The sequence below is a fragment of the Clinocottus analis genome, unplaced genomic scaffold (assembly GCF_023055335.1).
Source record: "Clinocottus analis isolate CAN_PGR_092001 unplaced genomic scaffold, fCliAna1.0.p SCAF_13, whole genome shotgun sequence".
Lineage (NCBI taxonomy): Eukaryota > Metazoa > Chordata > Actinopteri > Perciformes > Cottidae > Clinocottus > Clinocottus analis.
The window spans coordinates 8624092-8640662 of NW_027175854.1; the positions used below are offsets into that span (position 1 = coordinate 8624092).

Below are 16571 nucleotides of genomic sequence, written 5' to 3' on the forward strand. Positions count from 1 at the left end.
AACTCTTTTCCGCATTTGTCTGTCTTCGCTCGCTAACTTTAGCCATGTTTTCCGCCAGCTTCATTTGTTTGACATCTCCTGTGGCAGCCGGTCGTCGTGCGTGACAGTCGGACGGACTATTGTGTTACATGTCAGATCTTCTGACTGACGAACAGTTTCACTTTCCATTCACAAACACGCCCGGGGAAACCACAACAACAAGCTAGCCTCTCGTAGCTAGCCGACAGCTTTCAGGAGGATAACGCAACCAACCAGGCACCAAGGTGAGGGGAGCCGCTCAGTGTGTGACTCTTGTTTTTAGAGATGTTGTCAGCATGCAGTGACGTGTGGAAGGAAACTAACGTAACGTTCCCCAAATAAGGTAACCTGGTACATTAGCTTACTTGTCTGAAATAGCTCGTGGCTGTTATTGACTAACTATTGTAAGCTAACGTATGCTATTTCGTGTAACGTCACAGCAACTATCTTGCCTTTTAGACGAGAGTCAGACTTATTCTTTATTTAGCATTGCTTTAAAGCTGCTTTCTCGGTTGTCTGAGCTCACGCTTTCTCGCAAAGACGACGTGACTCCCTTAACAAGGGCGTCGTTGTTGTAGTCAGCGCTGTTTCCAGCTAACAATCGACATTAGAAGTTAAGACATTTTGCCTAAAACGTCACTCAAGTGCACGTGAGTACGTAAGTAAGCTGTCCATGGTGCTGAAGAGGTTGTCGATTCATATCGCTTTTAGTTTCTCCACAGTGTGATGATAGCCATATTATATGTGTCCAAAGTACAGAATTTGCAAAGCAAAGTAAATATACTTGATACATCTGAATTATGTGTCCATGAGTGTATTGCATTACAAAAAGCCCAATGCACAATCACTGCCAGCCTTGCTTTGTTGGACACCATGCATTGTGTTATTAGAGGGGGTGATAATGGGTACGTCATTTTCCATGAAAAACATTCAAATGATTATGGTGAGATTGTTTTGTGGGAATCTGTGCCAAACAAAGATGGTGTCTTAAGTCTGTTTTCTAAGATGATGGCCTGGACATCTCTACAGGAGGACAATGTTTCATTCCTATTGGTATTTTGACACACATTTAGTCTATTTCAAATATCCCACGATATAAAAGTTGCAGTGGGCCATATTGATAATTTTGATAACATTTAGATTAGGCCCAATTGTTTAGTCATAGTAGTCATGGTTCGGCTAACTATTTTATTTCCTTCTCTGAATGCAGCTTCTATGAGCGCAGTTTGTCTGACCGGATCAGAGGATGTATCCGCCTTCCAGAAAGGACTTCATCTCTCTGACACTCACTGATCCCCACAATCACACTTACAACAACGGCAAACACCGGAGACAGTCCTGCTGGAGGGTGAGTGATCCCGTGGTGCAGTGTGCAGATTATGGCTCAAGGCAGATGTACCAATCTGAGACAGGAACCCTGTGTCTGATGCAATATAATGATCTTATGTTCAACTCATGTGTGAAAAGGTCCGTACACATCACTACAGAGTTATGGTTGATGGCAGTGGTGGAAGACGTGGATAACTGTAATTTTATACAATGAGACTACATGGCATGCAGTCACCAGATTTCAGCCCAACTGCACACTGATGGGAGATTTTTGAGTCTTGTGTTCATCATCAAAAGACCAAATTAAGTTAATACCTTTTTAAATGACTGCAGTAGAGACTTGCAGAATTATTTTTTTTATAAATTAATCAAGTAATTAATCCAAAAAACGGCCCAGAAGGTGTTCTGCAGGCTCACGATGGCAACTAGATGTTTATTTTTTTTCTATCTATCTTTATAGTGCGTATTGTGATGCATATCATTTTATGATAAGTACATTTAGAAACTATGAATTGATCATATAACCAAGTGGGGATGTACCTTTTAGAAATCAAAATACCTTATGTTAATGTAGTGATCAGATATTGCCATGAAGCGCTTTTGCTCATTAATTAACAGTAATGTGCACAATGGCCTGATTGATACAACCATTGGTCTTTAATGAAATATCTTCTTTGAAACAAATCAATTCATAGTTTCAGTCTTCGGTTCTTAATCCTCCTTTGTTGTTAAGTACCCTGAACTTTCAAACTCCTCAGATGAATGCCTCCACTGAGCAGATGATCACTACAATGAGATAAAATAAATTCTGCTCATCTCACCGTCTCTCTCCCGTCTACCTGCACATTCTCTTTAATCTTGTTTTCTTTGCTTTTAAATTTCTTACACGTCTCACTCCTCCTTATGCTCTCCCACTAGGAGCCTCCTTTGTCTTCTTTTTTGGTGCTCAGGTTTTACAGGAATACTGTGTTGCACTTTTATTTCACTTCTTATACTTTAGTTTGTTGCGCCTTCCTCAAAGGTTGCTGTTTTGTTCAGTTTTTTACTTTTATTCTTGTGAAACTAGTTTCATAACCATGCTCAAAATCAAACTACCTTAGTTGTTCAATAATTATTTCTGTGTTACACACAGACTGTAAGAGAGGTGGGAGCATTCTCCTGTTCTTTGCAAAAAACCTTCAAAAAGAACATGCAATGAGAGATTACTTTGCTCTGTACAGCTGTCAGTGTTGTGCATAAGCTGCACATAAGCTGACACCCGTAGCATACACCAAACACAGCATACAGATATAAAGAATTCAGGGAACAGGAGTGAGATCGTGTCATTCTGGGGAGCAAATGCATTAAGATGGCTGCTTTATCTGGGGAAGGGAAATGTGTGCATGCTGAGAAATAGGACAGTGGTGTATCATAATACACAAAAACCTGCAATGACGCACATCAACAGTTATGGATGGGGGCTTGCACAGAAAACAATGGCTTGAGTTGTTTTGACTTTTGTAATGCTGTGTTCCTTTTCAATTCTATAATATAACATCTTTTTTTTCCCCATCAAATCTGCTTTTGTTGGAAATATTGTAGGACAATTCATCAACTTTTAATTGAAATTTCTTCCATCTTCTAATTTCCCCCCAAATATTGTTTAAAATCCATCTCTGCATCTGTTTTTAAATCCCAAAAGTGATATTAAAGACTCAGTATTATCAAAACAAAACAAATGAAAACCCATTGTTTCAATTTGTCTTTGCAGATACTCTGATCGTAAACAGAAAGACTTCTCGAATCATCATTTCAACATGATTACTTCTTTTGGCCCTTCTTTTTTTTCAAAATAATCAGTCAGCTCTAATGAAGGCCAAGGAATTCATTTATTTATCTGAATTCAAAGGCAAACCAGCGCTCTCATCGACTGATGATCTGTAGCGTTTTATTTCAGCAGTGAATCAACTGACCTCTGTGAAGCCAGCTTCATAGCAGAGACGTCGTACCTGCGGGTCTTTAAAGTTGATTATGGTTTATGATACCTGAGAAAACCATTCTCCGCAAATCATGTTCCTCTGAGTGGCGTATCGGCTCGCCGTTTGTCTCCTCACACAGCAAAAAAGGATGTCTCCGCGTGCTTCATCTGCTATTGTTGTGTGTGATGCGTTCAATAGCCAACCTACCGGTTGAGCTTCACTGACTCCAACTCACTGCAGTTAGAGAAGATGAATAGTTGTGTCTTCTTCATTGTGTAAAAAAAAAAAAAAAAAGGGAAAGGAAATAGGATTTTGTCAGTTGTGTTTATGTACTATACTATAAGGTCTGGTTTGTAAAAATGCAGTATTGTACTGAACAGTATGTGTTGATGCTGTCATGGTGAGGGAGCCATAAGCAAAGTCAAATGTCCTTAGAGATAAAGTCTGTTGTGTGACTCGCTCAATAGTTTCATGGTGTTGCATCGGTGTTAATTAGAGCAGGTAAGAGTGGTACCATGTTAGGCTTCTCTCCTGAGAGACCCTGACTCTGTCGCTCCCTGTGCTCCGCCAGGTATAGCTGGTTACTTAGATCATTTATGAATGAGCTGCCACTGGGCTTAACGCACCAGGTGGAAAGAGATGTTGGGTTTACACAGGCTGAGCCAGACCAGAAAAGGCCATCAGGATTTTCCCTCTCTCACGCTGCTATTTTCAAAGGTCCATAAACAGATTTGTAAGATATATTAAGAGGGGGAGGATTTTAAAATCTGCTGACAGATGCTTTGACTCCAGAGCTTTGAAGACACGCGTCTGTGTAGTCAGCTTCATGTTTTTTTTATTTTTTTTTATCTGCCTACAGAAATGGAAGCAGCTGTCCCGGCTCCAGCGAAGCCTCATCCTGTTCCTGCTGGCTCTGCTGCTCATATTTGGACTGCTCTCCTATCCCAGCATCACAGAGCAGTGGAGAGGTAAACAATGCTTCCGGCACAACGCTTAACTCACACATACACAAGCTGATGAGCTGGATTGCCTCTGTGTTGCATTAGGTGGGGGTGATGGATTTCAGTGAATTGTTTCAAGGCCACAAGACAATCCAATAGTTTGTTTTTTGTTGTTTAGATTAGTTTTTGTTCTCATTTGCGTTTGTGGTACCTTGCTTGCTTTTAATCTTTTTTTAATTTATTTTTATGAATCTAATTGCACTGTTTTGATTTTCCCTCCACATTCACACTGAGGCGGCTACATTAGAAAATGCTTTTATTGCCTTGTGTTTGGGCATTATGTTCACACTTGGCTTTGATTTATGTATTTTACAGATGACTAATATTCTGATGGCTATATAGTAATAATAATTTAGCTAGTTGACATAGGTTGGGCTGAGACTCAGCATGTTTTCTTGTTCATTGTGTATTCAGGGTGGCCTGACAGGGATGACTGGCTGGAGCTGAATGACAGAAACGTGAAGGATCTTCCTCTACATGTTCAGTCTATATTGGATCAAGCTGCAGGAAAAGCTCTGCCTCCTGTGGCAGGGCCTCATGTGCTGCCAGCGCCTCATGTGCTGCCAGCTGTAGATCCAGATGCAGGTGCAGGTGCTGTGGTGGAGCCAGATGTGGGTGCGCATGCTTTGGTGGAGCCCAAAGGACCAAACGTCCCCATTATGCCTAAACCTCCCGCCAAGGTGGGAGTTGCGTTTGTATGATTTTATTTCACACCACTCAACATCATTAATGAAGTATTCATGCTGAAGTCACCCAAGATTGTTGCTCGATTGTGATTACAGTCAGACGCATTACGCTGACATCACACCCAACTGAAGAGTCGTCATTAAAAACAGCTGTACTAGTTGCGCTATTTCATGTATTCTCTTTTAATTCAGTGTTGCGTGTACATTTTGAGATGACTTGTACAGTGCTCACTGTTTTGGTCATCATTGTGCTTTTGTGTCAATGAGGCACTTTAATAATTAATGTTCATTGTATCAGATTTGGAAGATGTAGTGAAAAGGTACGTCCATCACTAGTGACAAACTATTGTTAATGGAGAACTCTGTTCTAATGGTTATATATTTATTGCTGGTTATGAGTCTGCACCGTCTCTTTTGTGACAACAGTTTGCTAAAGTTGTTGTAAAAGTACCCTATTTGGACTAAAATGTAGACTCTTATTATTCAATTTATCTCCAGATTAAGTCTTTCCCAAACAAGAGAGGTCCGCCGAGCCTGCAGAAAGATGGAAATGTTTCAAACACAGTCGGTGGGGAGAAGCCAGTGCAAGAGGTGGTTCGAGAAGAAGAAGGGGAAGAGGAGGACAAAGAAAAGAAGATTGTCAGGTAAACTGTTTGTTGTTGCTGTTTTTGTTTTGCAACTATTTTCCAATCAATGATGACCAATCAATGTTGAATGGAAATTTAGTGAATTGAAGCAAATTCCTGCGTTTTTGTTATTGACTGAATAGCCAGCCAAAACACAGTGAAATGTATCCTCGTCAAGAACATCCTCTGCACTCATATTTTGGAATACCAATTGTACTTTTAAGGGGGGAAAATGAGCTGGAATGCAATACAATGCTATGCAATACTGTTTTTGAGTGCTTTCTAGAGCACAGGCCCCTGGCTACCCAGAGGCAGAGACTAGAAAACCAAGCTTTCTTACCTCCAACTACATCACTGTCATGACGATGGCTTTCTTGTTCAATATAGCACACACTGCGAGATGTATTGCTTCATTCGACTCCATTTACCCTCAACGCTGATCGTCAACATGACATGTGTGACAAATTTCCCAAAGTACAACATGATGACATGGCGCGTTAACATGATGTTACTCAGAATAACAGAATCAAACATTTTCCAGCCGCACCCTGCAGCATTTGTTGCAGTACATGAATCAAAGAAGCGGTTGTAAGAAGGCTTTTTACTTTGGTTTCGCAGCTGGAGGGGAGCAATGATCGAAGCTGACCAAGCCACAGAGCCGCCACCCTCGACCAATGAAAAAGAAGCTGCGGCCCCCCCAACCCCAGCCTACCCTGCTGCCACAGTGCCACCGGAAGGTCTGTTCGCAATTCACTTTTTGGGCTTTTTACCTAAGGATTTAAGGAAGTACATGGCCTTCAACAAACGATAACAATCAATTTGTTGTTGATTTTTTTTCTGAATAATCCAAAAATTGTTAATTCTATAAAATAATAATTTAAGTCCAAAGAAAGATTTCACTTGATGATGTAAAACAGTAACCGTATGATTGTTTTGTCATTCTTTATTGGGCTATAGCCTTCATTGAGTTCCTCCTCATCCTATTCTTTCTGAAATTGAGAAAACTTTTTGGATCCACTGACAAAAGTTTCTCCCTCAAGCATATTCTTTAACATGGCATTGTCCAGCTCTCCCGGTATATGCCGTCAGCTCTTTTTCTTTTTTTTCTTTTTACAGTTTTATTATTTTGAACACGCAGGATAAAACCCTGCTGTGCTCAAAGCAGCAGTATCAGTGCATGGCAGCGAATATTCCTTCCACTGAAGAAAAAGAAAATCTGAAAATAAGACGTGCATTGTTGAGAACATCCGAGAGGAAACAGACTTTTCAGAGCACGCTTTCATTTCTTATTCATTCCTTTTTGTTTGTAGTTTCAATTGGAACTGAGGACAGACTGGAGGCCGTATGTGATGCCTTCAGACATGCCTGGAAAGGCTATAAGGACTACGCCTGGGGTCACGATGAGCTCAAGCCCATCTCCAGGTCTTTCGGGGAATGGTTTGGACTGGGTCTGACGCTTATTGATTCTTTGGACACAATGTGGATTTTGGGCCTAAAAGAAGGTATTGTATGTCGGTCATTCCCTCTCTCTTGAGGCTGGGTATCATTAGATGTTTTAATCCCAAACAAAATACAATCCTGACTATAGAGTTTTATTAAACCTCGGGGGAGGTGAAGTTCATAAAAACTGATGTTATCAGATTTATGTAGCCCGCTCTTTGTCTCTGCTTGAGGGAAGCATCTTGAGGCCTCATTAGCCGATATACTTGCAGTTGCACTGTGGGTAATGTGGGCTCAAGATTTAGACAAGAAAGAACAATGCCATATCTCTTTTTATTGACCCTTTTAAGTCTGACAATGCCAGCAATGTTAAGTTCTTTTTAGAATCCGACAAAGCCTCAGTCAGGGGGCTGACTCTGTAGCTTCTTACGAGACAGCTTTTAACCACCGTGTTAAACTGCTGTCATCAAATGTATTATATTTTGTTCCCTTCCTCTCTCTTTCCCACTCTTGTCCCTCAACTCACTCCACATAGAGTTTGCAGAAGCAAAGGACTGGGTCGAGAAAGAGCTATCTTTTGACAAGAATGTGGATGTAAATCTTTTTGAGACAACCATCCGTGTCCTCGGGGGCCTGCTGAGTACCTACCATCTGACAGGAGACCAACTCTTTCTGGAGAAAGCTGTGAGTTCGTCCATAACAAGCACTCTTACTGTGTTTTTTTCTTCTGTTTTTTGTTTCAAATATGAGAATGCAACTCATGTAGCTTCATAGTCAACTATATTGTCGAGCCTACGATGTTCAGAGTCTTCTCTGCCCTAGTTGCAAGCTAACAGGTGACTTCATATTTCATGATGTGGTAATGTTTTGCTTGAAGCGGTTGCATTTTCAAAATAAAGCCAATGATTGCTAACTCTTATAAGACAGAAAAAGTAATCCCCCCCCTTAAATTCTGTGTCCTCTCCACTTGAAGAAAGATCTCGGGGCTCGGTTGATGCCTGCCTTCAAAACTCCCTCAAAGATCCCGTTCTCAGACGTTAACATCGGAAAGGGAACAGCTCACCCTCCTCGATGGACGTCGGACAGCACGTTGGCCGAGGTCACGAGCATTCAGCTGGAATTCCGAGAGCTGAGCCGCCTCACTCAGGATCCACAGTACCAGGTCAGGATACCAAGAGGGCCTCCATTGCAGTCCTACGTGCTCCGCTGTGCGTGTCCAATAATTTAGATGTGGCAGTTCTCTGAGATGCAGTGAAAAATAATTGGATAATTTATATAGATTTTAGATGGTATCAGTTGAGTTAAAATCTGACATTAAGTACAGCGTGCATACATTTGTGTGATTAAAGTGACAAGCATGAGCTAGGATTTGCTTTAAATCTATCAGGTTGTCAGTCTATGAATGATTCCAGAAACTGCAGGTCGTCCCTGAAGCTTTTAAGCCCAACCTGACATAAATTTGAGTAATTTCGTCCTAATCTTAGCCAGCGGTGTGAGACATAGCTTTTGACGAGCCAAATTTCATCAAAGTGTGAAATTGCTAATAATTCTCCAATGGTAAATTGCAGTAATTTTCAAACTCATTGGCCCACACAACGGCAGTATGCAAAGTGAGTCTGTTGGGTTCATTATCTAATGTCTCGATGCTAATGTTTGCTCCTTTTTTCTTCTCCTTTTTTTTTCTTCTCTTGCCTCACCAGGAGGTTGTGAATGAGGTAATGAAGCTGGTCCACAAGCTGCCAGGAAAACATGACGGCCTAGTGCCCATGTTCATCAACACCAACAGCGGCCAGTTCACCCACAAAGGGGTCTACACCCTTGGTGCCAGGGCAGACAGCTACTACGAGTACCTGCTCAAACAGTGGATCCAGGGAGGCAAGACGGAAGACGAGTAATTCCAACTTTCCATTTCTGAGTTGATGTTCTGTGATTGTGAGAGAAACCACTGGGTTTCAAGCAACAAGGCCAGTACCGAGACACCTTTTGATAAGAACTTGAATTTACTGCATGGCACCTTTTTAAGTATATTGTATGTATATTTTGTGTTTGCCATATTGTGATTTAGTCAACACCTTGAAAAAAAAACATATTTTTAGAATTGTGATAATGATTCATTGCTTAGCCCTAAACAGAGTCACAAGAGACAAATATTATAATGACTAATATCTCTATCGCATTCTGTCACATTTCCTGTTTATGTTTTGACCAGCCTGTTGGAGGACTACCTTCAGGCTGTAGAAGGAGTGAAAAAACACCTTGTGAGACAGACGGGGCCCAGCAAATTGACCTTTGTTGGAGAGTTGTCCCACAGCCGCTTCAACCCGAAGATGGTAGGGATGCTCACCAAAAGTCATTGTGTAAAATACTCTGGGTGTCAGAAGTTCACGAGTCCTTAATTAACCTCGGGGCTGCTGAAAATCTTGAAAGCTAATTTTGTTTACCCAGGCCTTCTGTGTTTTGTAAATAGCACGTACAGCACAAGGACCCCTGATTGTTGTCACGTAACACTGCCTAAACCCAACACACTGACAGACATACACCGCGTTGCTCAATCAAGCAGCCTTTGTGCTTCTGTTGAGCCGGTAGCTGTACAAACCTGTGTGCTCTTCTGTCTCCATTAGCCAGTCCAATCAATGCCATCTCATCATTATCTCCCATCTGCCTCGTCCTCTCTGATTTCTCTCTCTCGCGCTCTCGCTCTCTCTACACAGGACCACCTTGTGTGCTTCCTGCCAGGAACCTTGGCGCTCGGGGCCCACAACGGCCTCCCAGGGGACCACATGGACCTGGCTGTGCAGTTGATGGAGACGTGTCACCAGATGTACAAACAGATGGAGACGGGGTTGAGCCCAGAGATCGTACACTTTAACCTGCAGGCCAGTGATGGAAACGATGTCATTGTGAAGGTGAGGCTAATAGAGGAAAGCTGGCATTTTTATTTGTCTTCTTCATTGTTTAGTTATCACGTCATCCTTGATAATATATATATATATATATATATATATATATATATATATATATATATATATATATATATATATATATATATATATATATATATGGATATATATATATATATATATATATATATATATATATATATATATATATATATATATATATATATATATATATATGGATATATATATATATATATATGGATATATGGATGTGTATATATGGATATATGGATGTATATATATATATATATATATATATATATATATATATATATATATATATATATATATATATATATATATATATATATATATATATATATATATATATATATATATATATATATGGATGTGTATATATATATATATATGGATGTGTATATATATGGATGTGTATATATATATATATATGGATGTGTATATATATATATATATATATATATATATATATATGGATGTGTATATATATATATATATGGATGTGTATATATATATATATATGGATGTGTATATATATATATATATATATGGATGTATATGTATATATATAATGTTTTACTTTATGTACTTTCTACTTTTAAGTGTGTGTTTGCACGCTTAAGGAGTGTGTGCACGTCCCAGCTTTTGTACCCGATATATAATGGGTCTTGCTGTAACGCTTCAAAATGTATATTTAAAATGCAATTAAAACTAAGAAAACTGGTCTAAATGGCAACTGACCTTGTGTTAAGCAATTTGAAAAAGTCTCTTTGTAGATTATAATGGATTGAATTGGAAAAACTCTTTCCTTTACCGTCTTACGGTGGTGGTTTCTTGAAAGAAGGTACAGCGACCAAAATGATTGTGAATCCTCTGCTGAGTGAGTGTCGATTTGTCATGGGAGTTGTGTCCATAACCTTCCTAACCCTCCTCAATGCTCATTTTCATTAACTGCTCCACATTTGTCAAAGCATCCAATGTTATTGTACTTGTCTCCGCTGCTGCATCATTAAGATTAACATTAACCTCCAAAAGTATGAAACATTTTAGGAGCTCGATCAAATTCTTGGATTAAAAACGAAGGAAATGAATGTCCTATTATACAGGATTTATTCATTTCAATACACGGATTGTTTTACATTGACGATGGTTTACGTGTGTGTGTGTGTGTGTGTGTGTGTGTGTGTGTGTGTGTGTGTGTGTGTGTGTGTGTGTGTGTGTGTGTGTGTGTGTGTGTGTGTGTGTGTGTGTGTGTGTGTGTGTGTGTGTGTGTGTGTGTGTGTGATAAAACGAGAAATAAAAACAATACTTTAAGTAAAGAATCCTCATAAAGAAGATATAAAGGAGGCTCCCTGAGCCCGACTGGTTGTTACCGTGGACTTGTTTTATTCGACAGCAGAACGATGACACAGGATTTCTGTAAACCCGTGAATTATTTTATTGTGTTATTTATGGATTCTGTTATATTTAAATAAAACATTTGTTGGCAAATCCGTAGCGCTTGCATTAATCAAATTCTAGGACAAGGCACTTTTTTAAATTTATTTTGGCCCCAGAAAAGTTTTAAAAGGGAGTTCTTCGAGCAATAACTAATCTTTTTTTCTTTTTCACTTTGTGTTCATTTAGATATGTATTGACATTTGTTTTTCTCATTTCTCCTCCAGCCCGCAGACAGACACAACCTGCTGAGGCCAGAAACGGTAGAAAGTCTGTTCTACATGTACAGATTCACAAAGGACCCCAAGTACAGAGACTGGGGCTGGGAAATCCTGCACAGCTTCAATAACTACACTAAAGTACAGACAAGATTATTCAGTAACATTAGCATTACGTGTTGTGCCCTTAACCCGCCTGACCGAACGCCTCCACTTCCGCAGGTCCCCGGTGGCGGCTACACGTCTATTAACAACGTGCGTGACCCCGTGAACCCCGGGCCCCGGGACAAGATGGAGAGTTTCTATCTGGGGGAGACGCTGAAGTACCTGTATCTGCTCTTCTCCGACGACATGGAGCTGCTCAATCTCGACAAGTATGTCTTCAACACAGAGGCCCACGTGCTGCCCATATGGCCTTCCCCACCCAAGTGATGTCACCGTGCAGGAGATGTGTACAAAGATCCGACCAACAGAGTCCTGTACGAGTCAAAGACTGTTGTTGCCGCTCAGTCCGGCAATTCTCTTGAGCAACCGTCCAGGCTGGACTGCAGTGTTGAGCAGTGGAGCAGACCTGCGCTGTCTACTTGTACTTTGACACGTTTCCATATTGGCTGGGATTTTTTTTTCTTTTTCCTAAGGAAAATGTTTTGTGATAGAGCTGGTCTCTAATGTATAAAGCTTTTTTGTTTTTTTTGTTAATCAGCTGCGAATAGCTGGGTCCGAACAGGAGACGTGAGAGAAAATGCCGAGGAGCTTTCGAGTGAGTGAGTGAGGGAGGGAGTGAGTGAGTGTGTGGTTACAACACTCGTGTCATACCTGACTTGGTCTTTGCTATGTGAGGTGAACATCCTCATCATCGCCACGTGGTCAGGTGTCATGGCTGAAGGAGTCCACGGATGCATTCAGTTAACTCACTGATGTTTGAAGGTGCAGCCGGAGGAGTCGCATACTGTAGGTTCAAGTCTTTACTTTGGCAGAAGCCAGTGCACTCGCTCGTGTTTCAGAATGACATTGAATAAGTAAAGTTGTAACATCATTCCCCTTTGGGATATCTGTCAACTGTAATGTTCCATCCTCAGTGTTTAGGAGCGATGGGCAGCTCCAGCACAGAGTCCTGAGACCAATTCCACTTCTGAGGCCAGTGCCTTGCTGAAAAGGAAATGCAACGTGTTCCTAATTTGAATGTCTTTAATGAAACACAGGCTTTAAGTAACCTATACAGGCTTTCATGGCTAAGAAACTTGCCATAACCCAGCGCTTACAAAGAGACAATTTATTTACAACTTTATTGATGATGTTAAACGCATCCAAGCCTGTGTTGTTGTTTAGGTACAAACTGCTGCTTTCTGATTTGTCCGGCTTCCAGACGTTGAGCTCAATGGATTCTCGTTGCATATTTTCCAGACTCACGTTTTCTGGCCCAAACAGAGTTCGGCTCATTAAAATCACCCGACTAAAACACCAGTGGGCTGTCCGGTTGGTGATAAGTGATGTGACTTGTTGCACAGGAGTGTCGTCAGTGTGTTGTCAATGATGTTGTCGGACACTTATAGTAACAAACTGGTAAAAAAACACAAGCACTTTCAGTGGATGCACATTGAGTCACGTTATTACACTTCATGTGCTAAATGTTATTGTACAGTCAGACCCCTTAGTCACTAACACGTGAAATGAAAACATCAGTAAACAACAACCGCACCTCCGTTAACAACACCGAGTAGTTCTGTTCATATGAGCCCAAAGTATTTGGGCTCGTATCAGGTTTAGTGAATTGGTGGTAAACAATGTTCAGTTGGCGCTCAGGACATAACGGCCTCTTGTTTTACTGATGAATGTATACATTGTTCTTTTTATCGTTGTATTTCACATTCGGTCATTGAGGAGCAAGTGTGTTCATATGAACTCCAGAACAGTTTTGGGTCTCATCCGGGTTTTGATTCAGTGTGGGATCATAGTATCACTTGTTTAACATGAAATGAAGGACAATAAAAGAAAAGCTTTATGCCGTCTTAAACTTAAAGTTGGACGAAAAATGAACAATTAATAAATTATAAGGAGAGGGTTTTCTCTGAGTTCTTGGTAAACTCTGAGAAGCCATTGGGTCATCTGCCCTGTGGACACGCCCACACCGTCCTCATGTCCTTTTTCTTTTTTTTTTCAATGACGACTCTTGCAGAGAATGAAGTCTGTCGAGTTGTTTTCGTCACACCTGAAATGGTTTGATTCCCGCTGCGTGGCGATCCCCGGCGCCCCGTCAAAATGTGATGTCGAGCAGTGGGGGCAGCGCTTGTTTTCCATGTCGTTACATCGACAAATGAAGTTGAAGGACTGGCGCTGCTCTGAAGATGGCCGCACTGCTCCCTTTTCTCTTTCAGTTCTTCCGTCCAAAAAAGGATCGGCTGCTTGATTCCTCTTTTTCCCTCCCGGTTTGACCGGTCCGTCACGTTCATGTTTGAATGATCTCCTTTTGTTCATGAGCTCCACATACTGACTCGCATCATTGAATGTGCACCACGTTTGCCAATGCGCTGCTGTGCCTACTGAAATATATATTGTGCTGCGGTGGTTTGGTTCTGTTGTTGATGTTGTTGTTTATGTTTTGTTTTTTCATTGCTGCTGTATCGGTGGTGTTTATTTCTGAAACGCGACAAGTGAAAGTATGATTCCTGGTTTCTACTTTTACTCTGGATGGGTGACTGACAAAACGACGTGGGTGTAAATATTTTGTATAAATTGTTTCTGACTTGTTACCAATCCAGCAGTTGTGTCCGTTGATTATTGATCCCTTTTCTGGTTTTGATATTCCATGTCATGTCAAAAGTGTTCTGTTTTAATCAGCTTATGTTCTGTGTCTACTACTCACACGGGCCTTCCAAAGTCTTTTTTCTTTTACACTGCAATTAAATATCCTAAGTCTTAATTGATACTGGACACATGTACTACGGAAGCAAACTGAGTTACTCAGTGGAAATCAGCCATAGCTCCTCACTAATTAGAATTAGGTTTAATGAATGTAATGTTATATTACAAAATCAGCAAAAAGAATTTAAACACACTTTAAGGCATTATTAAAGTGTTTTCTAATTGTCGACAAATAACATTTGTTTCTTGAGTCTGACTTTTTATACTTGGACTTCCACAAGGCCATTGGTTACTACTGAAGAAGTAACTCTCCCAAAAATATTAAATGAAATATACAGTTTATTTCCTTTTTTTAAATTATTATTTCAAAGTGTTTTATGAATTGCTGAGCACTGTAATGTTTATCAAACATTACTCAATTTGTTTGTTCTCTATTTAGTATTAAGTGTTTAGTACTACAGCGGGATAGTGTGGCGATTGACTTGAGCTGGGTGTGTGTGCGCCTCTGTGTGTGTCTGTTTGTGTCTGTGTGTTCACGCTAATGAAGGAACGGGTCACACAGTGTGGCTCACTGAAGTGTTCTTAATAGTTTAACAACAATGGAGCGCTTGTTTGTTTTCTGCATCACCTGTATGTGTTTTTTTGTCTTTATATATATATATATTTGTAATGAAACGCCATCACAAACCTGAGACTTGTAAAATGTTGTGTATCCACGGAGGGATCGGGAATCTGTCAAGTCAGAACACAAAGATAAGAGTCAACAGCAGATGCAACACCAGTATCGACTTTCTCGGCTCTCACAGAAGCCATTTAAGTTCACTCTGCTTTTGTCCTTTTATATTCTCATTATGTTTCCTCGTCTGCTTCTTCCACTGAAAGGAATTTGGTCTGGACCCTTTTTTTCTTTCTTTTTTCCGAGCATTTAAAATTGATTCTTGGGGTTGTATTGTAATTGCCTAGAATTTGAAGGTTCTGTGAAACAAATGAGAGCATCAGATTTTGTAGCATTTAGTCCTTTGAACTCTCTTATATTGGCTGAATCTCTCACTTGTGATGATAATTCATGATATAATGTGATTATTGTTGAATCCAAGCCATAGCAAGATGACAACTCGACTATTTTACATGGAGGCAGAAGACGAAACATCAGCGGAGTTCATCAGTTTTCTGCCTGCAGGAGTTCCTGCCTGAGTGCTGTGACCCTGTCAAGGGGCCGAAGACGGGGATCAATACTGCGTTTGCTTGTTCAATCAATTAATTGAGTCATGGCAGAAAAAAACCCACAAAGAACACACATCTTGACAGAGCAATCACTCCTCATCCACGGTGAGAAGTGCACGGTGCGCCGGCCTGCACCGTAAGTCCATAACTCATCTGCATATTTTGATGGTGTGAAATATTTCTTTGATTTAAATTCAACATTTGTTTTACACTTTTGTACACACAGTATGAAAAAAATAGATGTATACTGTATATGTTCAGTTTTCAGAGCTGACACTGTTTCTCATGTTTCCTCTTGTTATGGTGCTTCATGTATTCATCATATCCACGTTCACTGTACAGATGACTGATGGAGCACTTTGTAACTGAATTTGTGGCTTATTGCAATGTTCTCTGAATTCAAACGTCCTTCCTTCCATCTACATTTTTGAATAAATCTTTTTAATTAATGGTTTTGGATCTGTTTTGGTTTTTATTTTCCTGTTTTCATTTTTCAGGGAAGATTAAAAGTTTCATTATACTCTAAGTAAACCCTGATGGCGAGCCCGAAACCAGCGGTGGCCGATACAGCAGCGGGTTAATGCCACAGGTTTTGACGTGTTTAACAACCGCGTACTAAAACATAGTTTTAGTTTTGCCTCTGACTGAATGCTAAACACCAGATGTTTGTCAGAGCTCCACCAGGGGGCAGCAGAAAGCACCCGTCACCTCACTTCCTACAGTTGATGAATCATAAAGCAGTTCTACGACCAGGAAATGGTTTTCATCTTCAAATAATTAAGTTGGATTCTGTGCATCCCGAGAGACTCTGCAGCAGGTACAAAGAGGAAGAC

The 16571-nt window shown here is 40.4% G+C and overlaps 1 protein-coding gene across 1 annotated transcript; it reads left to right on the top strand.

The window, feature by feature from the left end:
- On the top strand, positions 1–16187 carry man1b1a (mannosidase, alpha, class 1B, member 1a). The gene is made up of 14 exons (XM_068574078.1): positions 1–263; positions 1229–1366; positions 4165–4273; positions 4721–4986; positions 5491–5636; positions 6237–6355; positions 6929–7120; positions 7594–7742; positions 8032–8220; positions 8759–8949; positions 9268–9388; positions 9770–9964; positions 11662–11793; positions 11875–16187. The coding sequence occupies exons 2-14, from the start codon at positions 1265–1267 to the stop codon at positions 12082–12084; spliced, it is 2121 nt and encodes a 706-aa protein (XP_068430179.1). The 5' UTR covers positions 1–263; positions 1229–1264; the 3' UTR covers positions 12085–16187.
- The last annotated feature ends 384 nt before the right edge of the window (positions 16188–16571 follow it).